A 23728-nucleotide genomic window follows, 5' to 3' on the forward strand; every position below is an offset into this window, starting at 1 on the left:
TTTATTTTCTGCTGATGGCGGGGACCCTGGGTATGTGGCAAGGGTCTCCTCCTACCACTCCCCAACTCCCTGCTCTCCTCTCTGACCATGACTTTGCCTTTGTCCTCCCATCAGATATCCTCCAATTTTACACCGATTTGGCCATTTGGCGATGTAGTCCATCCCTTTTTAAAAACTATGTATTTATCTTATGTCACTGGTCACTCTGTGCAGCTTGCGGGATCTTGGCTCCCTGTCCTGGGACTGGACTCGTGCCTGGCAGTGGAAGCGCCGAGTCTCAGCCACCGTCCCGCCAGGGAGGTCCCTGCCCCCTCACTCTCCCCTCAGCAAACCTCAGTGTGTTTCCTGAGCTCCCAGGGGTCTCAGCGGCATTTGGTGGGGTGACTCTGGATTTGCAGCTTACATGGGTGATACTGTCATAATTCTGTCAAACCATCCAAGGCAGGTGACACCCATCACCCAGATGCCCTCAGTGGGGTGAGCCGCCAGGACAGGTGTGGGGGGGGGGTCGCTCTCTCTGGGTGAGGACCAGCGTCCTCTGGGTGCTCTGGGCTGCAGCTGACCAGCCCAGGGGTCCTGGGGTTGGTTAATTACGGGACCAGTGGAGCCAGGCTCCGGGTCTTTCCTCCACGAATCTCTCAGCTTTGCCCTCACGGTGAAAGGATGTTGACCAACCTCTCCATGGTCCTTCGACTGCATCCAGGGGCAGGAAGCACACGTGCCTTCTGGGGACCCTGTCAAGTAGCTCCCAGATGTCCCCACCTCCCCCTCCGGGACATCCTTCTGTCCTTCCTCTGGCCTGAGTCCATCACCTCCTGGCTGCCCATCTGGGCCCGCGGAGGCCCCAAGGAAGGGGGAGGCCGCCCAGCCTGGCCGTCCTGTCCCGCCCTCCTCTTCTCCCCACAAGCCCGGCTCACTGTGAGGTGTGTGCGGTGGTGGGCTGCGGCTGGCTCTGCACCATCCTCCCGGCTGGAGGGAGGGAGGAACTGGGGGGCTAGTCCCAGGCCTGTGGACCCAAGTGTTCTTGTCACAATCCGCCCAGGGGACGGGCGTGGGGACAGGCGGGAATTCCTCCTGAGCGGCCTCTGCAGGCAGGGGAACGCTGGTTCAGATCACAGTGGTCCGTGCAGGGGCTCTGCAAAGACCCAGGGCCCTCCAGGAGCTTGAAGAGTTTGCCACATGTTTCAGGACAGTGAAGGTGCCCCAGAGCTCCTTCATGGTCACCTCGGGTTCTCACACTGCCCCCTCCGGTGGCCAGGCTCTCATCCCTGCTCTTGTCGGGAGCAGACAGGGTGCCCCTCACCCCCCGAGACCCGAGCACTGCAGCTCTCCAAGCCTGGAGCCGGCCAGCCTGCAGAAGGCCTGGGAGTAGGGGCTGCCTCTGGGACCCTCGTCACCGGGGGAGGGGTTGCCCACAAAGGCTGGGCTTTGGCGCCCTCTGGTGGGCACTGGTACCCTCTGCAGGGACCTGTACCATCCGTGGACCGCTCTCAAGGACTGAGGGGCAGGCAGTCCTGGGTTTGTCCCCACACCCACACTGAAGAGCAGGCTGGCCCCGAACAAGCTGCACTCCACTCTGAGCCTCGGTCTTCTCATCTGTAAAATCGGTAGCAGTCGGGTCTATGTCAAAATGTTGTCAGAGATGAGGCAGTGCAGACAAGATGGTGCAAGCACCCACAAGATGCCCCACAGCGCCCAGTCCCTCCTCCCCTCCCAGGGGACAGAGGCGCTGGGCCCCTCAAACATAGGGTCATGGCATCTTGCCCAGCCCCCTACCCTCTGCCAGCAGCTGCTGGGCCAACAGGCCACACGGGGTCACCCCCTGATGGAAGCCCTTCAGCTACCGCTGCCCACAGGCCTGAGTGCGCTGGCCTGGCACAAGCGCTCCTGGGTCGCCTGCCTGCCCCCCAACATTTCCGGCCGCCCCTGCACCTGCCTCAGCCGTGCACCCGCCCCGGCTCCCGCCCGTCTGTCTCTCCTCTCCCACCCTCCCCATGTGCGCTCACAAACTCCCACCCTCCTCCTAACCCTGGCTAGGGGGCGGCATCCCGCCTCCCCCCCAACCCACCGCAGCCCAGCCCACCCACTGCCCTGTGGCAAACACGGCGCCTCCTGCGGGCTCAGCCCTCCTCCCTCGGGGCACAGGCCCTGCGCCGTCTCCCTCCCGTACCCTGTCCATTTGTGTGTCTTCCCCTGTCAGGCTTCCCGATCAAGATCCTCCAGGTCTTGGTTTTCGCCGGGGCCGAGGGGACCTGGACACGGGTGCTGCACCCTCGGCCCACCCGGGGCAGCCTCAGCAGCGGGGCAGGGCGGCCCAGGGTCGCTTGCAGGCGGTCCCCTCAGCTGCCCCCACGCTGCCCCCACCAACAGCCAGCCTGTTTCTGGGCGGCCAGTGTCCATCCCATTGAAGCCATGGGCTTGGGGTGGGGGGGCTTCGTAAGGGAGTTGAATCTAGGATATTTTTTTAAAAAAACTCTTACAGCTCAGTAACAAAAGGCCGAACAACCTAACTTATAAGCAGTAGTTTTTGAATAGATATTTCTCAAAGAAGATATACATACGGCCCATAAGCACACAGAAAGATGCTCAACATTGTTATTCATCAGTTCAGTTCAGTTCAGTCACTCACTTGTGTCTGACTCTTTGAGATCCCATGAACCGCAGCACGCCAGGCCTCCCTGTCCATCACCAACTCCCGGAGTCCACCCAAACCCATGTCCATCGAGTCTATGATGCCATCCAACCATCTCATCCTCTGCCGTCCCCTTCTCTTCCTGCCCTCAATCTTTCCCAGCATCAGGGTCTTTTCCAAGTTATTCATCAGAGAGAATGCAAATCAAAACCACAGTGAGGGGCTTCCCTGGTGACTCAGTGGTAAAGAATCCACCTGCCAACGCAGGGGACACAGGTTCCAACCCTGATCTGGGAAGACCCCACGTGCCGCGGAGCAACCAAGCCCAAAGGCCACGGCTCCTGAGCCACAGCCACTGAACTCACACACTGCAGCTGCTGAGTGAGCCCAGGCGCACGGAGCCTGTGCTCCTCAACAAGAGAGGAGACCCTGCTCTCCGCAACTGCAGCCGAGGCTGCTCAGCAACAAAGACCCAGGGCAGACGAAATTAAATAAATAAGTGAGTAAGTAAAACCACTGTGGGAGACCACGTCACACCCGCCAGGGTGGGTATCATCAGAAAGTCGGACATAAGGAATGTTGATGAGGATATGGAGGCACTGGGCCCCTCATGCATCGCTGGTGGGAACGCAGAATGGTGCAGCTACTTCGGAGAAATACTGTAAAGTGTCTCAAAACATTAAACGCGGAGTCACCATTTGACCCAGAAATTCCACTCCTAGGTGGAACACGGGAGGACTAAAAACACATGTCCACACAAAAACTTGTACACACGTGCTCACAGCAGCATTATTCACAGCAGCCCCAAACTGGAAACAACTCAAATGCCCATCAACAAATGTATGACGGAACCAAATATAAAACAGAGTGTCACTCGACTATAAAAATGAATGGGGAGCTAACTTCCTGGGCAGGCCAATGGCTATGAATGACTCCACGCTCCCAGTGCAGGGGGCCTGGGCTCGATGCCTCGTCAGGGAACGAGGTCCGACATTTTGCAACTAAGTGCCACAACTGAAAAGACACTGGGTGCCACAACAAAGGCCCAGCACAGCCAAACAAAGAAGGAGAAAATTTAAAAAATGAGCGGAACATGGATGAACCACAATACTGATGAACCTTGAAGCACAATGTTAAGTGAAAGAAGCCAATCACAAAAGGCAACGTACTATGTGATTCACTTTATGTGACGTGTCTGGAACAGACACGTTTATGCGGCCAGAAAGCAGAGCAGTGACCGCCCAGGGCTGGGGGCACACTGGGAAGAGGCGTTTGGGGTCATGCCAACAAGGTTACAGGGTCTCTTTCTAGGGTAGGTGAAAATGTCCTAACATTGACTGTGGTGATGGCTGCACAACTGTGAATATGCTAAAAACCACTGAATGGTACGTGAAACCTGTGTGGGTGAACCACATGGCTTGTGAATTGCATCTCAGTAAAGCTGCTGTCCACCAGGAGAGGACACGCAGCCAGGCTGCTGAGACGCTCCTTGCCTTGCCTCTCCCTGCCCCACCCTGGCCCTCTGGTTCTTCTGGGTGGACCGTGGAGGAAGCCGGCCTTTCATTGCCAGGTGTCTGACTCAGGATTCCTTCTGGTGGAGGAGTCCAGGCTTGAGAAGGATGGCTTCCTTCTGGATTTCAGACTGCCACCTGTGAAGTGGCCAGGGGCACACACATCTTCCACCTTAACCGGGTCCCGGAGCCACACGATGTCCACAGCCCCAGGGGGAGAGGCTCCCGGAAATGAGTGCTCACTTCCACCTCCACTTGGGGCAGCCAGCGGGCCACCAGGCGCCGAGGGGATGGAGACAAACATCTGTCTGATCCTCCAGATATGAGGCTGGTCCTCCGCCATGAAGACGTTTGCCAGGGACCAGACAGGACAGCTCTCGGCCAAGACAATGGTGATGGGCATCTCAGGAAAGGAAGCGAATAAAATAGACTGGGGTGGGGTGGGGGGTGGGGCGTCTAGGAGCCAGACCTAGAGGGAGGAGAATCCCAGCAGGTGGGAAGGGCATTCCAGTGAATTTCTATTATTTTTTCCAAACATCTTATAAAATGAATTAATATTTCTCAGTTTTAATTTCAAATAATGGAACTATCAATCAATATAACCATGTAAGCTACAGTTTTTCAGCTCAATAATTGTTCAGACTAAAGGAGTCTTGCAACCAAAATATTCAAGAACCGCTGACTCGGGGCCCAGGGAGCTGCCTGCAGGCGGGCGGTGCAGTGTCTGCTTTGAGTCACTGGGCCCTCACTCCAGTCCAGCCCCTCAGCCTGGTCCCCTCCAAGACCCCCAAGCCCCTGCCCCAGCCACTCCGCCCAGGGCTGGACCCTGACCTACCGGCGTCTCTGGAGAAGGCCCTGGAGCCCTCACACCCTTGGTCACATTGTGAAAGGCATGAGGAAGCCCCAGGAGCAAGGGCAGCAGCTCCTGAGCTCAGACTCCTCGGACTGGCCCTGTGTGCTGAGCAACAGGAAGAGGGCTCTGTGCACCCACGGGCACGCAAAGGAAGACGAGAGTGGGGTCTAGAGCAACGTCTTCCGGTGCAGCTGGGACAGCAGGTGGTTCCCCCAGTCCCCAACCCCACCACCACCACCAACCACGACCCCCAGGACACTTAGACAGCCTACCCGGGAGTCCTGGTCACCGGGAAGGGATCTGGACTGGGCCACTCCGAGGGTCCAGCTGGGTAGATCTCAGTGTCAGGAAGCAGAGAGACCAGTGAGGGGCCTGCACCGGCCTGTGGGGGACCCTGGGCAAATCCTTGCCCATCTCTGGCCTTGGATTCCCTCCTGAGGATAGGAGGCACTGAGATATGTGTTTCCGCCCCAGGGCTCCCAGTCTCTGCCGGCAACTCACCCTTCATACTCACCCTTCACACCCTTCACCCCCTTCATGCTCACCCTTCACACCCTTCACACCCTTCACACCCTTCACACCCTTCACACCCTTCACACCCTTCATACTCACTCTTCACACCCTTCACCCCCTTCACACCCTTCATACTCACCCTTCACACCCTTCATACTCACCCTTCACACCCTTCACTCCCTTCATACTCACTCTTCACACCCTTCACCCCCTTCACACCCTTCATACTCACCCTTCACACCCTTCATACTCACCCTTCACACCCTTCATACTCACCCTTCACACCCTTCACCCCCTTCATACTCACCCTTCACGCCCTTCACACCCTTCACACCCTTCATACTCACCCTTCACACCCTTCATACTCACCCTTCACACCCTTCATACTCACCCTTCACACCCTTCACCCCCTTCATACTCACCCTTCACGCCCTTCACACCCTTCATACTCACCCTTCACACCCTTCATACTCACCCTTCACACCCTTCATACTCACCCTTCACACCCTTCACCCCCTTCATACTCACCCTTCACACCCTTCACACCCTTCACACCCTTCATACTCACTCTTCACACCCTTCACCCCCTTCACACCCTTCATACTCACCCTTCACACCCTTCATACTCACCCTTCACACCCTTCACTCCCTTCATACTCACTCTTCACACCCTTCACCCCCTTCACACCCTTCATACTCACCCTTCACACACTTCATACTCACCCTTCACACCCTTCACCCCCTTCATACTCACCCTTCACGCCCTTCACACCCTTCATACTCATCCTTCACACCCTTCATACTCACCCTTCACACCCTTCATACTCACCATTCACACCCTTCACACCCTTCACACCCTTCATACTCACTCTTCACACCCTTCATACTCACCATTCACACCCTTCACACCCTTCACACCCTTCATACTCACCCTTCATACCCTTCACACCCTTCATACTCACCCTTCACGCCCTTCATACTCACCCTTCACACCCTTCATACTCACCCTTCACACCCTTCACCCCCTTCATACTCACCCTTCACGCCCTTCATACTCACCCTTCACACCCTTCACCCCCTTCATACTCACCCTTCACACCCTTCATACTCCCCTTCATACCCTTCACACCCTTCATACTCACCCTTCATACCCTTCACACCATTCATATTCACCCTTCACACCCTTCATACTCACCCTTCACACCCTTCATACCCTTCATACTCACCCTTCACGCCCTTCACACCCTTCATATTCACCCTTCATACCCTTCACACCCTTCATACTCACCCTTCACACCCTTCATACCCTTCACACCCTTCATACTCACGCTTCACGCCCTTCACACCCTTCATACTCACCCTTCATACCCTTCACACCCTTCATACTCACCCTTCACACCCTTCACACCCTTCATACTCACCCTTCACGCCCTTCACACCCTTCATACTCACCCTTCACGCCCTTCACACCCTTCATACTCACCCTTCACGCCCTTCACCCCCTTCATACTCACCCTTCACACCCTTCACACCCTTCATACTCACCCTTCACGCCCTTCAACCCCTTCATATTCACCCTTCACACCCTTCACCCCCTTCATACTCACCCTTCACACCCTTCACACCCTTCATACTCACCCTTCACACCCTTCATACTCACCCTTCACACCCTTCATACTCACCCTTCACACCCTTCACCCCCTTCATACTCACCCTTCACGCCCTTCATACTCACCCTTCACACCCTTCACCCCCTTCATACTCACCCTTCACACCCTTCATACTCCCCTTCATACCCTTCACACCCTTCATACTCACCCTTCATACCCTTCACACCATTCATACTCACCCTTCACACCCTTCATACTCACCCTTCACACCCTTCATACCCTTCATACTCACCCTTCACGCCCTTCACACCCTTCATATTCACCCTTCATACCCTTCACACCCTTCATACTCACCCTTCACACCCTTCATACCCTTCACACCCTTCATACTCACGCTTCACGCCCTTCACACCCTTCATACTCACCCTTCATACCCTTCACACCCTTCATACTCACCCTTCACGCCCTTCACCCCCTTCATACTCACCCTTCACACCCTTCACCCCCTTCATACTCACCCTTCACGCCCTTCACCCCCTTCATATTCACCCTTCACACCCTTCACCCCCTTCATACTCACCCTTCACACCCTTCACCCCCTTCATACTCACCCTTCACGCCCTTCACCCCCTTCATATTCACCCTTCACACCCTTCACCCCCTTCATACTCACCCTTCACACCCTTCACACCCTTCATACTCACCCTTCACACCCTTCACCCCCTTCATACTCACCCTTCACACCCTTCATACCCTTCATACTCACCCTTCACACCCTTCATACTCACCCTTCACACCCTTCATACCCTTCATACTCACCCTTTACGCCCTTCACACCCTTCATACTCACCCTTCACGCCCTTCACACCCTTCATACTCACCCTTCACGCCCTTCACACCCTTCATACTCACCCTTCACGCCCTTCACACCCTTCATATTCACCCTTCATACCCTTCACACCCTTCATACCCTTCATACTCACCCTTCACACCCTTCACACCCTTCATACTCACCCTTCACACCCTTCACCCCCTTCATACTCACCCTTCACGCCCTTCACACCCTTCATACTCACCCTTCACACCCTTCATACTCACCCTTCACACACCTGGCGCCCTTAGCTCAGTCCCGCCCCCACCCAGGCCCGGGCTGAGCCCCCTGCAGTCTCCCCCATCTACCTGCCCTGCTTCTGCCTCTCACCTCACGTAGTCTGGGAACCTGTCCCTGAAGGAGTCCAGCCATTCATCCAGACATGGGTTACCCTGCTTCCCGCTGAGCTGGAAGACCTCCATGAAGGCCTCCTGGCCAGGGGCTCCATCACCGAGGCCCTGCGGAGAGGAGCTCCCAGCCTCACCCAGCACGGGCCTCACCCCGGAGTCACCGCACAGACCCCCGGGCTGGCCCTGCCGGGGAGAGCAGGGTATACCTGCTCGTGTCACCCCCTGAGCCCCCCAGGGTGCCCCCCCAGGCCCTGCCTCCCCTCTGCCCAGGGCTCCAGGGCCGCCCTGAGAGACCAGCCTGGCACAGACGGGCCAGGAGGGGACAGCCGGGTCCAGGCCGGTCAGGGGAGAAGAGAGACACACCAGAAAGGGGAAGGCGGCCCCTCGGAACCCCCCGAGGGTCCCGGGCTCACCTCCTGCCTCCCGAAAGCCTCGTGCAGCTCCTGGAAGTCCGTTTCCACCTGACCCCGGTGGTCTTCCCACTTCCGGGGCTTCAGCCTCTTGAGATGGGTGACCAAGGCCTGGAGGTACTCAGTGAAGACTGCTTTGTACAGGCTTTGCACAAGGCTCTGCCCCCCCAAAAGAAAGAGGATGTAAAGGGTGGAGCGAAGCTGTCCCAGGACAAGGTCTCCTGGCCTCAGGGGCTCAGCCTTGGGGGTGGGGGCAGCAGAATGGTCCACAATGCCCCTCTAGCTGGGTCTGTGGGGCCTGGCCCCCAACTCGGCAGGCCTAACCCCTGACCACTGGGCTTCCACGACAAAGCTGCTCCTTCCTGGGGTGACTGCCAGCTGGCCCCGCACCTCCCCTGGGAGACCAAGAGCCAAACTGACGACCAGGGCCATGCAGCCCTGCCTGTCTCTGGCCCTGGGCTGCCCTGTTGGCAGGACAGTGCCCACAGCCCTGGGGCCGGGGGAGATGCCAGCAGCCACGCAGAGCTGAGCCCCCGGGAGCCCCCTTCTGCTCCTTCCTACCTTATACGTGGGAGGAGGAAGCAGGGTGGGATAGTGCTCCAGGCCCCGCCTGAGGGATCGCAGAGCTTGGGCCAGCTCCTCGTCTTCCCTCCCGAAGTGATGTCCCAGTAGGCTCTGAGCACAGGAGCGTCACGGTCACTGAGGCCTGAACCCAGCCTGTCTCCCGTCCTTGCCCTTTCTCTCCTCCAGCCCTACAGGCCCCACCTCCCCAGCCCTGCTCCCCACTAGGCCCACAGCCCTGGACCAGAAGGGCCTGCATCCCAGGAGCCAGAGGCTTGCCCACCGTCTGCCCCCAACCTCAGTCCACATTCTCCTGCCGACTCCTGGAAGCCTCCCAGATTCCATCTGTAACCTTTGATGCCGGGTCCTCCCCGGAGCCCCCCCGAGTCTTCCTGGAGTCCCTCACTCTCCTCTGGGTCCCCAGTAAACCACAGCATGGCACGAAGTCTGAGGGAGGCTTCCCTGCCTAGTCTCAGCTCCAGAGACCTGGGGCGGGGTCACAGCTAGGCTTCCCCGCCTGTGAGGCACGTGGGGCAGAGTGGGATCGGGGCAGGGGGCAGGGTGTCAGGCCTCCACTGGCCTGGCAGGACAGGTGGCTCCACAGGTAGACAGAGCCAGGAGCGGGTCTGCCCGTGGACAGACTGCAAACGTGGACCCTTCCCAGGCAGCTGCCCTCTGTGAGGGTGGAGCCTGGCCTCCTGAGTGGAGGCAAGGCTAGCCCCAGCCCCCTCAGCTGCACAGGGCCCGTCTCTGGCCAGACGAGAAGCTGAGCTGTCCTCCCACTGCAGACCCAGGCCCAGGCTCGGGCATGGGGGAGGCTGGATGCAGGCAACTCGAAGCTAGCTGTGCCTGGGCTTTGCTGTATCCCTCTCATTGCCCTGGGCTGGAGGGAGCCGGGGAGACAAAGGCACCCTCTGGCCACACCATTGAGAGCAGCAGAGGGCCCGCGCAAGGGCTGGAGTTGGGGGTACATCACCCGGTACTGGCTTCTGACCACAGACACAAGGTCGTCCTGGCTCCGGTCCTCGATGGCGCTGATGGTACGCAGCACCACGTCCGCCAGGGGAGTGCGGGCCTGGCCCAGATCCTGCCACGTTTTCCTGTTGGAGGAAACCCACAGGGCCCTGGGGCCTGGCCGGGAGCCCTGCAGGCCCATCCACAGTCCTGAGCCGTGCGCACCCCTCTTGCTGCTGACCCTCTGTGTACCCTCGGACAGAAAGACTCGTTTCTGCGCCTGGTTGTCTATTTCATCCCACTCTTTTTTATTTATGGAATAAGTGTTATATTCCTATAGCATGAAATGCAAAAGGTACAAGAGGAAAACTCCTGCCAGCGGTAGCCAGTGTTCCTGGCATCTGGCGTTTCCTGTATGAAATTCCTGCCACTGGGTATCCAGCTTAGGGGGGGTCATCCCCCACTTCTCACACAGGCACCCAGTCTGCCATCCATGCAGAGTGGCCCGCTGGGTCCGAGGCTGCCCACCCTGCCCACACCTGGGTCACACCAGGACCCACCTGAGGACGCAGCAGTTCTGCAGCACGTGCAGCTGGGGGGCGGGTCCGGCACCAGCCTGCTGCTGGAGGAAGTGGGGGGCACCCTCACCCCGGTATCTGCGTGTGAAGGCGGAGATGCAGGCGCCGCCCCGTGAGTCGGCCCCATCCAGCAGTGCGAGCCGGCCCCCTTCTCAGCCTGACTGCTGCTTCTTCCGTGAAACAGCAGGTGTGGGGGGTCGTGGTCAACGTGTGGACAACTGGGGCCAGCTCTGTGCCAGGCGCTGGAGCGGACGCTTCCCAAGGCTCTTTTCCTGTAATGCTGTCCCCGGCCCTTTGTGGTAAATGCTTCTAGAACGGAACAGGACTGGGTTTCTCCTGTGGTCTGCAGTCACGGCTAATGCTGCGCTCTCCCGACAGGTGAAGGAAGAAGTAGGAAACAAGTCCTCCTGGGAGTGATGGGGGGGTCCACGGGGAGGGAAGGGGGCACCCCACACCCTGCCTGGGCCGTTGCAACACCCCCCGCAGCAGAGTGGGGAGAGAGGAGCCAGGAGAGGCACGTACACCCCCGCTTCCCAAAGGCAGGAAAGAAGGAGTGCCTTTAAATTCCTAGAATATAAATCACGATCAACTAGCCACCCCGTGGTGTTTGGGTAAACATTTAAAACCTGGCTGATTTCATCTAAAGATTCACATCTCCGGCTTCTCATGAGGAACCTGCCTGGTGCCAGGCCCTTCAGAGAGCCTCGTGCTTGGTGAACACAGCCACACTGGAAATCCCGGAAAAGGGGGCCCCGTGACACCCCGGTACACAGTGCTGCGCCCCAAACTTGATTCTCACTAAGTCCGGGCAACCCTGGCCACAGCCACCCTCACCCCAGCCCCCTGGGAGAGAGGGAGGCCCCCCGCCCCCCCACCCCCCAAATCTGGGGCCAGGGCAGAGCTGGGCGTGGACCAAGGAGACTGACAGCAAATCCTGCTGCGATAACCAGAGCAGGGAGTGAGGCTCTCAGCTCAGCTGCAAGGTTTAAAGGAACGCCCTGAAATCCAGTAACCAAGAGAAATGGTACTTTATCGCAGTTTTTAAAGCTCGATGGCAATTCCCTGGTGGTTGGGACTCTGTGCTTCTACTGCTCCGAGGCAGCGGTTCGATCCCTGGCTGGGAAACAACATCCCACAAGCCGTATTTGGCCAAAAAAGAAGATGAAACAAACAAAAAAACCCTCAACATCAGCGTAACAAAATCCAGGATGCACAAATTTTAAAGAAGGACGGGAACCGAACCCGGGTTCCCCCTAAGCTCACACTGCCGTGCAACAGAGAGTCACGAGCCCCACACCCCACACGCTGTTCAAATGTCAGTTAGGTGAAATTAAATAAAATTTAAACCTCATGCCCCCTTAGAACTAGCTGGACAGCTGCCGGACCGGGGCCTCCAGGCTGGACATTTCTGCGGTCACACAGGGCTGCCTCCAAAGCCAAGGCGAGATTCGGAGTGGGCAGGACGGGGGTCACCCGGAGCCAACCAGCCCTTCCCCTGCATTTTGTGAACTGGCCCCTGCCTGGCAGCTGGTGGCGAGGTGAACGCTCTGACATGGGTTAGCTGAACCCAGGACAGGCCTCCCCACCTGGCAGGGCTGCCTTTTCACTTACCGTTTCAGAAACTCTAAAAACGTGTTCAGAACCATGGCTTGAACCCGGCTGGTGATGGGAGGCCCGATGTCTTGCACCGAATCTATGGTTCCTTTCAACAGCTGTCAGTCAAAGCAAGTGGACTCTCGGGGGACGGGGCAGACCACTGGGAGGATGCGGCCCCCCAACTCCGCGCCTGTCCCAGCTGTCCCCACACCTTGCCCCCTTCCAACCTGCCTGCTGCAGATGGCAAGGGGCAGACCCCTCCCACCATGTTCCCCGTTTCCTCAGGCCTCCCCACTCGCACCTAGACTGGGTCCTGCCCTCAGCCTCACACACCTGGAGTTTCTCCTATTTGACACACACCCTGAGGCTACACCAGCCTCCTCAACAGGGGCTGCCAACTCTCCCCCAGCCCATGCCCCAGCTCAACTCCCTCCCGATGCTCTCAACAGGGCGTCTCTGATAAAGGCATTGAGGATTCTTAGTGTCTCATCATCTTCTCTCTCTCCAGCCCCAGCAGTCACAAAAATCAACAGAAACACCAACTCACCCCTACGAAGAAAGCCAAACACATGCACACACACACACATACAAACACGCACTTACACATATACATAGGCGCACACACAGAGGCATACACACATATGCTTGCAGACATGGGTATGCACACACATGCTCACACATGTATGTACACCTGTGTATACATGCACTCATATACATACATGTGCTTATACATATATACAGGCACACGTGCATATGCACATGTGCATGCATGCACACATGCACATATACATACATGTGCACACATTCGTGTACATGCACACACATGTTCACACTCATGCTCATGGACCAAACATTTTACACCAGGTGGACTGCACAATGTCTCCTGGAGCCTCAGGGCCCTCCCCACTGAAGCCCCACCCTCCCGAGACACCCGTTTCTTCCAGGTCCTAAGTGAAACCCAGGAGTGGGTCCTCATGAGATGAGAGGTTCCCCGCAGAGGCTCCTGCACCCCAGGACTGGGACCCCACCACCCAAGAGACAGGCCTGGGCTGAGTGCTGTCTGCTCCGCACCTCGCCTGGCCTTGGGCACCGCGTACCCCCCGGCACCACCCCCGCTCAGCCCCTCCTGTCTGTGCCACACCCACGCCCCTCCCAGCACCCCCGTCCTTCCAGGCCCCTCCTCCTCCAGGCCAGCCACTCAGGAAGGTGCCAGCGGCCCTCGTGGTGGACATACCTGGAAGATTTTGAGGAATGCCTGGCAGGAAGAGGTGGCCGACTCTTTCTGATCACAGGTCAGGACATCTTCTAGTTGTTTTTCCAACTCTTTCTGCTCGGAACACAATAAAAGCAACTCCCATCCCTGTGTTCTCTCTGGGGCACAGCCAGGTCCAGCCACCCTACAGCTGAGGCTGGGGTACCCCGACTGGGGACAGGAGTGAGGGGCAAGTCTTTGACCAGCCCAGGGATCCCCACCAACCAGCAGCCTGAAATGCCCCCACCTGGGGACCCGGTTTCCTGAGTAAAGCCCTTCTTCCACAGCCCACATCCATCAACCCATCACGGGAGGCCTGACACCTTCTGGATCCCACCCCTAGCCCTGAGAAGACAACCGCTTCTGTCATCACCACTCAGTCGGGGGCGGGGGGATGAACAGCTACCCTCGTCGGGGTCCAGGGTCCCTGCAGTGACCAGGTCAGACAGGGGTGCCCAGATACCAATGGACTGGGGGTTAAGAGGACACGGGACGCCAGGACTGACAAGGCCTGGGCCACAGCTGGGAGGTTGCCACAGCCTATAGAGGCCTGGCTGGGCTGGGGATCCTCAGGCCGATGGCGCCCCTCTGAAAAGCTCGGGGTGACCCCTCAGGCGGGTCCAAGGCGAGGACAAACGCTCAGGAGGAAGCCCCCTCCCACACCGTCGGCCAGAGCCGGCTTACGGGGCCCTGGCAGAGGACACTTTGCCCCACGCCTGCCCAGCACTCAGTACTTCTCCACTCTTAGCCCTGCGCCCCTCACGCCCCCACACCCCCACGTCCCTAAAACAGCAGGAACTTTATAGGGCTGGTGGTGTAGGGCAGGGAGACCTGCCCCAGCCCTTGGTACCCTTCCCGGGGGGGGGGCGGCTGGAGCGGGGGGCGGCGTGGGGACCCAGCAGCGGGATCCCTTCATCCTGCCTGGGGGTCTGAACTGACACCCAGCAGCTCTGCTCAGCTCAGCTCAGTGGACGAGCGTGGAAGGCAGAGGACGACAAGGCCCGGATTCTCAGGCAGAGACTCCAAGAACAGGAGACTCTGACCCGGGTGCTTCAAGGGGACGGAGCCTTGAGTTAGGCCAGCACGTCTGTGCGCGCTGAGGAGAGGGCCGGACATTTCTATCAGTGACTGGAAAACTGCAGTCTCAATGTATACATGTCCTGTGTCTCGTTTGTGACAGCAAATCACGTTTTTTAAAAAATGGTTGCGGTAGAAAGTTGTGATGGCGCTATAAGTGCTCACCGTGTTTGAAAGAGAGGAGAATGAATTGGAGGAGGAAATGGCAACCTACTCCAGTATCCTTGTCCAGAAAACTCCATGGACAGAGGAGCCCATTGGGCTACAGGCTTACCGTGTCTGCCATGGATTAACTGCCTGCGCCCTCTGGGGACAACCAACTGCCCATCTAAGCCTCCCAGGCTCCGGGGCCTGGAGAGCCAAACTGCACTGCTGGTCAAAGCCACAACAGGACCTGGGGTGGAGTCCCCACAGGCCGTTTTGTAACATGTCCTGCGACGCAGACCCACGGGGCGGTGGTCAAGGGCCTGGATCCGTCCTAGGGGTGGACTTGGGCTCCAGCTCAATCCCCAGATGCAGGACAAGGAGGCCCAGTGGTGGACACTCCCAGAAGCCAGTTACCTGGATCAGCTCCACCAGCCGGCTCTGCACCTGGGACATCCAGGTGACAAACATCAGCGGGTCCAAGAGTTTCCTGGTGGCAGCAGGCTCCGGCGTCTTCCTGCAGGATTGGAAGCAGCTGTGAGGGGCACAGGCCCAGCTGCGGAGCGGGGAGGGCTGGCTCCGAGCCAAGGGCCGTGCACTCCGGGCCGCACCCACCCCTGCTCAGGGAGAGGACGGCTGGGGGCCACGCGTGGGAACTAAAGTCTCCGCGGCCGTCTCTGAGCGTGAGCTCGTGACGTGAGCTCCCACACACTCACCAACAGGCTCGCACACCCGTCCGTGCCCATGCCGCACCAGGAGCACACTGACACACACACCCACAGACACGCACGTGTGTGCTCATGCTGTCCCCTGAGTTCGCTCCCGCCCCAGGAGGCCCTTCTGACCGCCCCGGCCCGAGGATCGTCACGCCGTGGCAGTGTCCTGGCCCAAGACCCCAAGGCCCCGAGGCGGACTCACGCCAGCTGCCCAAACAAGGTCTTCCTGGCCCAGGTGTAGAGCTCCCGGCAGCTGTCCGGGTCTCCGCTGCGGATCAGGAGCACGGAGAGACGGTCCAGGAGTACCTCCTGGAAGCACTCTCTGTAGGTTGCCGAGAGGCGGGCTCCCAGCCAGCCTGCCCTCCGGGGGTCCAGGCCACAATCCACGGCCTCGGCCAGCTCCGCCAGGTACCCACCCAGCTGGTCCCCCGGGCTCAGGGGCACTCGGTCTCTGGGGCTCGGGGGCACCCGGTTCTCGGCGTCATTCCTCAGCTGTGTTCTCAGCTGGCAGTCCCAGGAGGCCAGGTCACCACCCAGCTCCCGTGAGGAGCCCCGGGCCCACTCCACTGCGGCCGCCACAGACCTGAGCTTCCTCTGCAGCTCCCGGCTGCCCCCGCCGCCCTCCAGTGCCTCCCGGATGACCTGCCACATGCCCTGGGCCACGATCTGGTACTGGGAGCCACGGTCCTGCCCATCCTCTGCCAAGGATGAGATGCTCCGGCAGGCTTCCAGGAAGCAGCCCTCCAAGACCAGCTGTGAGAATCCTGGAAGAAAGGAACCCGAGGCCAGTGGCTCAGTGGGGGCTGCAGGAGAGGACGGTGGGTGAGGGGGCAGGGGGCTGCTGCTGGGCTCCTCGGAGCGACCTCGTTTGCCTGGGGGTGCCTGTGCTGAACTCGCCTATCCATCAGAGGTACCGGCAAGAAGACAAGGCGGCCTGCTTGAAGAGCCTTTGGGGCCCAGGTCTAGGGACCAGACAGGAGCAGAAGGGCACAGGGTTTTTCCCGGTGAACTTTTCATGTGGTCCCCTTCAGAGCCCGCCATGACATCTGTGAGCCTCTACGCTCCAGGGCGGATCAAGATCTGAGTCCCCATCAGATGACTGAATGGTTATTAGCACCCTGCCAGAACACAGAGGCGGCCAGGAGGTAACAAATACTCCAGCACAGGGGTTCTCCACATGAAGGCCCATCGGGACCCCCTGGGGCCATCCGCACCCAGGTAGGGAGTCTGCTTTCCTGCCAGGTTTCAAGGTGGGGCAGGAGGTGCTGGGCCCGGAATCGCACTTGAGACCTGCTTCTCAACAGTATCCAAGGGCAACCAAACCCCGCTTCCCTCCACACATGGGACAGGTAGAGAGACGCGGGACAGGTAGAGAGAGAGATGATTGATCGATACAGAGAGAAGAAACAGATGACAGATACAGATAAAAGATAGCAGATAGAAACATAGACGACAGGGAGGTGATAGATGATGGATCGACAATGGATGGATGACAGACAAATGACAGAGGATAGAGACAGACAGAGATCCAGCTGTCATAGAACCATCCCCGGAGGGGCAGGGTGGGGTGCAGCTTGTGCCTTCCATTCCCCTCCCCGGGTGCCTGGGCCTCCCCAGGTTCAGCCCCTTCTCCAGACAAGGAAGCAGCCCAGGCCTGAGCAGCAGCTAGAGGCAAAGCCTCCGAGATGAGGTGCTTGGTCTTCTCCCCAAAAGTTCAGAGAAAAAGAGTGACCTTGGCCACATCAGGCCAGTCTAGCGACGGACAGGTGGATGGACAGGAGAGTCCCTCTGCTGGGGCTGGTGCCCACTCGAGCCCTTGGACACAGGGTGGCCTCCCCGTGGCCCCCTCATCTCCATTCTCACCTCTGCCCACTGCCCTGCCTGCCCCTCCCCATCTAAGCACCCCATTCTCGGGAGCCCAAGTACCACCTGTGACCTGGCCACCCTGGGCTGTTCAGAGACCACTTCACCCAAGCAGGCACCCAGACCCGTAGTTACGTGGCCCAGGGGGTGGCTCTCTCCAGGACTAAGGGGTGTGTGATGGGGGCACAGGATGGGAGGCCCTTAGACCCCAGGGAGTGGGTCAGGATTGCCCACCAGCATGGAGCCAGCTGGGGCAATAATGGACAAGAAGGGTCACCCACTGTCCTGCTGGGCCCATGGGTGCCACACCCTGGACTGGGGACCCGGAGGGCCAGAGAGGCTACCCCCCAGCGGGCAGCCACCCAGGGCCCAGGAGCATCTGGACGGTCCAGCAGCTGACGGCCTCAAAGGCCTCAGTGTCTCAGTACGTAGGGTGGGGGGCAGCAGCTCATGATGAAGGTGGCGGCCATGCTGCCTCTCAGCTCACCCTCAGTAAGCACAAAGGTGCCAAGAATCGGCTTGGAGAAAAGAATGAAAGGAAGAGAGGTTTTGAAAATGCTGGAGGGAAAAAGGATGACACCTTGAAGTTCCAGGGCAAAGCACTTAGGGGCTAGGGATGACCTTATTTCCTAAATGCTGTGGGTGTCCGGCAGGGAAGGGATGGTCCAAGGACCCCTCCAGGCAGGGAGAGACCAGAAGGGCAGAAACCCGCTCTGGATTCCAAAGGTCCTCAGCGACACAGCCCAGCCTGCAGCCACAGGAAGAGGTTCTGATCAGACTCCAGCCGAAAGGAGTAGCGGTGGGAGGAGGGCAATTCAAAGGCACCTGAACACCTCAGCATCCGTTCTCAGGGACTTTAGCCTGAAAGGGCGTTCACTTTAACTCCTGAATTTCCAAGTGGGAAGGGAGCTGTATTTCAAGTTGGGTCCTGGGCCTTTCCGTCGTCAAGGGCAAAGGCATGTTCTTCTCTTCCCCAGTCCTGCTTCCTGACTACTGGACGCACCTATGAAAACAGGAGCAGGGCAGCCCCCCTGAGCTACGAGGCAGGAGCCCCCCCTCGCAGCATCTGGCAGCAGACCTCAAGGTCAAAGTCTGGGTCCCTGAGCTCTATGGGCGCTGAGCTATGACCAACCTAGACAGCATATTACTTTGCCGACAAAGGTCCATCTAGTCAAAGCTATGGTTTTTCCAGTAGTCATGTATGGATGTGAGAGATGGACTATAAAGAAAGCTGAGCGCAGAATTGATGCTTTTGAACTGCTGGTGTTGGAGAAGACTCTGGAGAGTCCCTTGGACTGCAAGGAGAGCAAACCAGTCCATCCTAAAGGAAATCAGTCCTGAATGTTCATTGGAAGGACTGATGTTGAAGCTGAAACTCCAATACTTTGGCCACCTGATACGAAAAGTTGACTCTTTGGAAAAGACCCTGATGCTGGGAAAGATTGAAGGCAGGAGGAGAAGCGGACAACAGAGGATGAGATGGTTGGATGGCATCACTGACTTGATGGACATGAGTTTGAGCAAGTTCCAGGAGCTGGTGATGGACAGGGAAGACTGGTGTGCTGCGACTGAACCGCACTGAAGTGAGCTCTCTGGAGCACTGGTGTGTGCGCACTAAGTCGCTTCAGTCATGTCCAACTCTTTGCGGCCCTGTGGACGGTAGCCCACCAGACTCCTCTGTTCATGGACTCTCCAGGCAAGAATGCTGGAGTGGATTGCCAGCCCTCCTCCAAGGGATCTTCCTGACCCAGGGATCGAACCAGCATCTGAGTCTCTTGCATTGACAGGCGGATCCTTTATCACTGAACCACCTGGCAAGCCCTAAAAAATGTAAATTTTATCTTGCTTAAACCACTGTTTTGTTGGGGCTCTCAGTGAAAGCAGGTGAATGTACATCATAATAACGAAAACCTTTGAACCAGGACATATTGGATGAGGACAGCCTCCAATTTGACTACGTTGGCAGGGGTGAAGAGCCCCTACGTACTCCTAGTAAATAGCTCCGTTTTTTTTTTTTTTTTTTTAATTAATTAACTTTACTGGAGGACAATTGCTTTTCACTGTTGTGTTGGGTTTTGCAGAAAAAAAAAAGAAACATGAATCGGTCATAACTACATATATATCCTCTCCTCTAGAGCCTCCCACCCACCCGCCGTCCCACCCATCTAGGTCATCACAGAGCATCAGGCAGGGCTCTCTGGCTACACAGCTTCCCACCAGCTGTCTATTTTACGCGCATGGTAGCGTATTTATGCGAATGCTACTCTCTCAATCTATCCCACTCATTCGCCCACTTGGCTCCTTTATGATAATGAATTAGGTGAGATTCGAAAACAGGAAATCTAGCCCCTGGCGTCTCTGTGATGTTAGCAGCCTCAGGGCCACCCCGGCATCACTGCCCTTCTTTCCAGAGAGGCATTGTGCAGGGAGCAGCCACAAGCCACACGTGGCCGCTGGGCACTTGAACTGTCCAGCTGGGCTGTGCTGTCCGTGCGAAACCCACATCAGTTTTCACAGACTGAGTGGGAAAGAAGGAATGCAAAATATCTCACAAGGTTTTGTTTGTTTGTCTGAATGGCCATGCTTCGCAGTACATGGGATCTTAGTTCCCCGGCCCCGGATGGAACCCAGGCTCCCTGCATGGGAAAAGGCAGTGTCTTTAACCACTGGACCACCAGGGAAATCTCTAAAACATCTTAATAGTGATAATGCTGATTGAATGCTGAAGCATGCTAACATACTGCTTTAGCCTAGTAAACTATATCAGTAAAATAATTTCACCTATTTCTGTTTTTATTTGCTCCCGTGACTACGAAAGCTTCCTGTGTGTGGTTCACGCTGTGTCTCCACAGGACAGTCCCCTCCTGGAGCTCATGCATGCCCCCCACCCTGAACCTCAGAGAGGAAACCCCTGTTGATCCCACCCCACCCTGGTCCCCCTCTGGGTGGGAGCACCGATCCCCCTCCCCAGACAGGCCAGCCACCCTTACAAAGTCCTGAGGTCCCTCAGGCTTCCGACGAACACGGCTGTGTTGATGCTATCTGTCAGCAGGAACACTGGCGGGGACAGGGTGAGGCTGACGAAGGTCAGACATGGGGTGGTGGCCCCTGCTGTCTCCACACACACCCGAGCGATTGGGTGAAGGCAGATGGGCCTGGCCAGCACCCACCAGGCCCTCCACCGGCCAGACACCCGAGGACAGTTCGGCTGCCCCCGACCGCCTGACCATCTCCCGGTTTCCCCACCAGCCACACACTGGCCAGCACAGTTGGGAAAGGAAGGGGAATGACCCTGACACAGTGACTGTCCTGGCAAAAGTGCCCCAACGTCACCAGGCTAGGACCCGGGAGACTCCCTCCGAGATCCCACCTCCTGTGAGTCGACTGAAAAATGCTTGTCCCTTAGGTGACCGTGATGCTGGTCACCGTCCAGATATCAGAGACATAAAGACAGCGGCCCCCACGACCCTGGGCTCCCACTGCAATTCTGCAACTTTCCACTGCCCACACAGAAAGCATGAAGCCTTTTCTCTTCAAGAGAACTCTCTCTAGCTTTTAAAAACACCAGCTCCTCCAAAAAAACCCCCCCTAGCCTTTCCCCAAACACCCCCCAAGACCAGAGCCTTAATTAACAGGGCAGTCCAGCCCCACTCCCCCACTAAGGCCATCCAGTGAGCTTCCCTGGACGCAGACCCGAGCGGGGCTGTGGGTACACACACGTGGGTCCCCACAGACCAGACACACCCAGCCCCATGCCCAGCCCCTGCTCCTCTTCTCTCACTCCTGTGCCCCAGAGCCGGGGGCGCAACCCCGTACCCACTTCTGGTTGTCTGGATTGGAACACTGACCCCCTCACTTGCTGGGCAAGTGACTCAGCCCCTCGGAACCTGCGTTGCCTCAGCTTTGAAACGAGCTTCACGTGAGATCCACGGTGAGGTCTCAGGAGAGGGACGACTCTTGGCTGATGGACTCTGTGGGCACCATTCCTGCCCCTCCGTGTGAGCTCGAGTCCCCCCCGCCCTGCCCCCGGCCCGGGGCTCAGCTCCATCCCACCCCCATCACAGCTATCATCAACAAGCCAGCACCCCCGCATCTTGTGCGGTCCTCCAGGCTTGGGAAGGAGGAGTCTCATCACTCTGCCAGGTCCCCACAAACCCTCCACATAACAGCCTCAAGGGGGGCGTGCAATAAATACTGAAGGAAGGGATGGATGAGGAACAAAAGAAGGAAGGGGCAGACGCCACTTTCTGCCAGATGGAAAAGGTGAGAGTGACCCGGGTACCTTCAGAGCTCTCTGCCAGAGGAACAGCAGCAGTCTGGGGGTATCGATGCCTGCGGAACCAGGCCAGAATCTTCCACCTTTTGTTTCTGGGTTGGCCTTTGAATTTTCTGTCTGCTCCTTCTCTTTCCTCCCTTGATTTCTTTTTCCGCCGACCCATCTCACTCCCTTGATCCGTCCAGCTGGGCAGACAGACTCGCCGAGGCTTCTGAGTCACAGACTTTCCCAGTCAGTCTCTATCAAACAAAAGAAATTAAGGGCGGGACGTTGCATGATAGCCTGAGAAGCTTCCTCTGCAACTTTCTAGCTCCCTTATGAGCACCCCGGGAGTGGCAGGTCCATTCATTAACCCATGAACATTTCCCTGGTGTCTTGGGTCAAGCCGAGGATGGAGCAAAGGCCATGTAACTGGGCAGGCCACACGAATCCTGTGCTCACAGCGGACCACGCCACCACCATCCTTCCACCCCATCCCTGTCAGTAGTAAGAACGCACTTTTGTTTAGGTTGTTTTTTTTTAATCTGTCACTAATGAGAAATTACTTATAGCTGTGATTTCTTTCCTTTTAAAACAAATTGTGGTAAAATATATACAACACAAAATTTCTATTTCAATCATTTTTAAGTGTACAGTTGAACCGCATTAACTAATACACATTTTTGGGCAAAACCACCACCACCAGCCCCTCCAAAACTCTTCTCTTGCAAAACTGAAACTGTCTCCATACTAACTCCCCACACTCCCTCCCCCGGGCCCTGCCAACCCCTCTGCTTTTTTCTATCTCCATGCATTTGCGTATTCTAGGAACTTCGTGTAAGTGGAACCAAACAGTATTTGTTCTTCAGTGATGATTTACTTCACTCAGCTTAAAGTCCTCCAGGTTCATATATGTTATAGCATGTGTTGGACTTGCCTTCCTTGTGAAAAAAAAAAATACATACATATATATATATATATATATATATAAGCGCTATGACCATTCCCTGTGGACCGCCTGCTAAGATTCTGCAGTCCCAAGCGAGGGGGCCTGGGTTCTATCCCTGCTCAGGGAACTAGACGCATGTGTCAACAAAGATCGATCCCGTGTGCCACAGCCAAGACCCGGCTCAGCCAAACAAATAAATATTTTCTAAAATATACGAAACTTTATTGTCAATTCACTTTTAAAAATTATTTGTGTCACAACACACATATCTTTTACCATCTTCTCTAATAAGGAGCTGATTTTTTAAAGTTTTATGTGTTTATTTTTGGCTGTGCCCTTTCGTCGTCACTGCCCGAGGGCTTTCTCGGTTGCCGCCGCTCTAGGTTGCTCCTCTCTAGGTGGGGTGCAGGGCTGCTCACCGCGGGGGTCTCCCTCTGTGGCGGAGAACAGGCTCTCGGGGCGCTGGCTTCAGGAGCGGCGGCTCACAAGCCCTAGCGCACAGGCTTAGCTGCCTGGGAGCATGTGGAATCCTCCCAGACCTGCACGCTAACACGTGTCCCCTGCATTGGCAGGCGGGTTCCCTATTACAATTACTCCTTTAAGTAAGTAAATTAAGCTTTTAGTTGGAGTTTCAAAATCAAACTCTCAAAAATAAATAGAATGTGTTGATAGAAAAGTAGAAAGATAGAAAGTGAAGTCACTCCATTGTGTCCGACTCTTTGCGACCCCATGGACTGTAGCCCACCAGGCTCCTCCGTCCATGGAATTCTCCAGGCAAGAATACTGGAGTGGGTTGCCAGTTCCTTCTCCAAGGGGATCTTCCCAACCCAGGGATCAAACCCAGGTCTCCCGAATTGTGGGCAGACGCTTTAACCTCTGAGCCACCAGGGAAGCCCATCAGTCGGAGCCAAGGTGGAAAGGGGGAAGAAGTGAAAATTGCTCAGTCCAACTCTTTGCGACTCCGTGGACTATACAGTCCATGGAGTTCTCCAGACCAGAATACTGGAGTGGGTAGCCTTTCCCTTCTCCAGGG

The 23728-nt window shown here is 57.1% G+C and overlaps 1 protein-coding gene across 4 annotated transcripts; it reads right to left on the minus strand.

Annotated features, from left to right (window-relative positions):
* Positions 1 to 1545: 1545 nt before the first annotated feature.
* Positions 1546 to 22071, minus strand: LOC133068521 (uncharacterized). Of its 4 annotated transcripts, none has more exons than XM_061159734.1 (13): positions 21774 to 22071; positions 15831 to 16392; positions 15330 to 15429; positions 13674 to 13766; positions 12455 to 12555; positions 10826 to 10921; positions 10288 to 10411; positions 9312 to 9425; positions 8754 to 8909; positions 8321 to 8448; positions 5269 to 5430; positions 4979 to 5101; positions 1546 to 1596 (listed from the first exon to the last, which is right to left on the minus strand). In XM_061159734.1, the coding sequence occupies exons 1-12, from the start codon at positions 21928 to 21930 to the stop codon at positions 5020 to 5022; spliced, it is 1875 nt and encodes a 624-aa protein (XP_061015717.1). In that variant the 5' UTR covers positions 21931 to 22071; the 3' UTR covers positions 1546 to 1596; positions 4979 to 5019. The 4 variants fall into 4 exon arrangements, with proteins under 4 accessions (XP_061015717.1, XP_061015718.1, XP_061015716.1 ...); XM_061159735.1 differs by lacking the exon at positions 1546 to 1596 and adding an exon at positions 3804 to 4612 and having other exon boundaries at positions 8321 to 8421; XM_061159733.1 differs by lacking the exon at positions 1546 to 1596 and adding an exon at positions 3804 to 4546.
* Between the last annotated feature and the right edge of the window lie 1657 nt (positions 22072 to 23728).

The sequence above is a fragment of the Dama dama genome, chromosome 13 (assembly GCF_033118175.1).
Source record: "Dama dama isolate Ldn47 chromosome 13, ASM3311817v1, whole genome shotgun sequence".
In the NCBI taxonomy this organism is placed as follows: domain Eukaryota; kingdom Metazoa; phylum Chordata; class Mammalia; order Artiodactyla; family Cervidae; genus Dama; species Dama dama.

Coding starts and splice junctions, on each gene's coding strand:
- LOC133068521 (XM_061159734.1), bottom strand. CDS start 21,930: ATGGGTCGGCGGAAAAAGAAATCAAGGGAGGAAAGAGAAGGAGCAGAC. Junction 9,426..10,287: donor TGGTCAGAAGCCAGTACCGG/GTGATGTACCCC, acceptor TCCTGTGCTCAG/AGCCTACTGGGACATCACTT. Junction 5,102..5,268: donor CCGGTGACCAGGACTCCCGG/GTAGGCTGTCTA, acceptor CCTGTTGCTCAG/CACACAGGGCCAGTCCGAGG.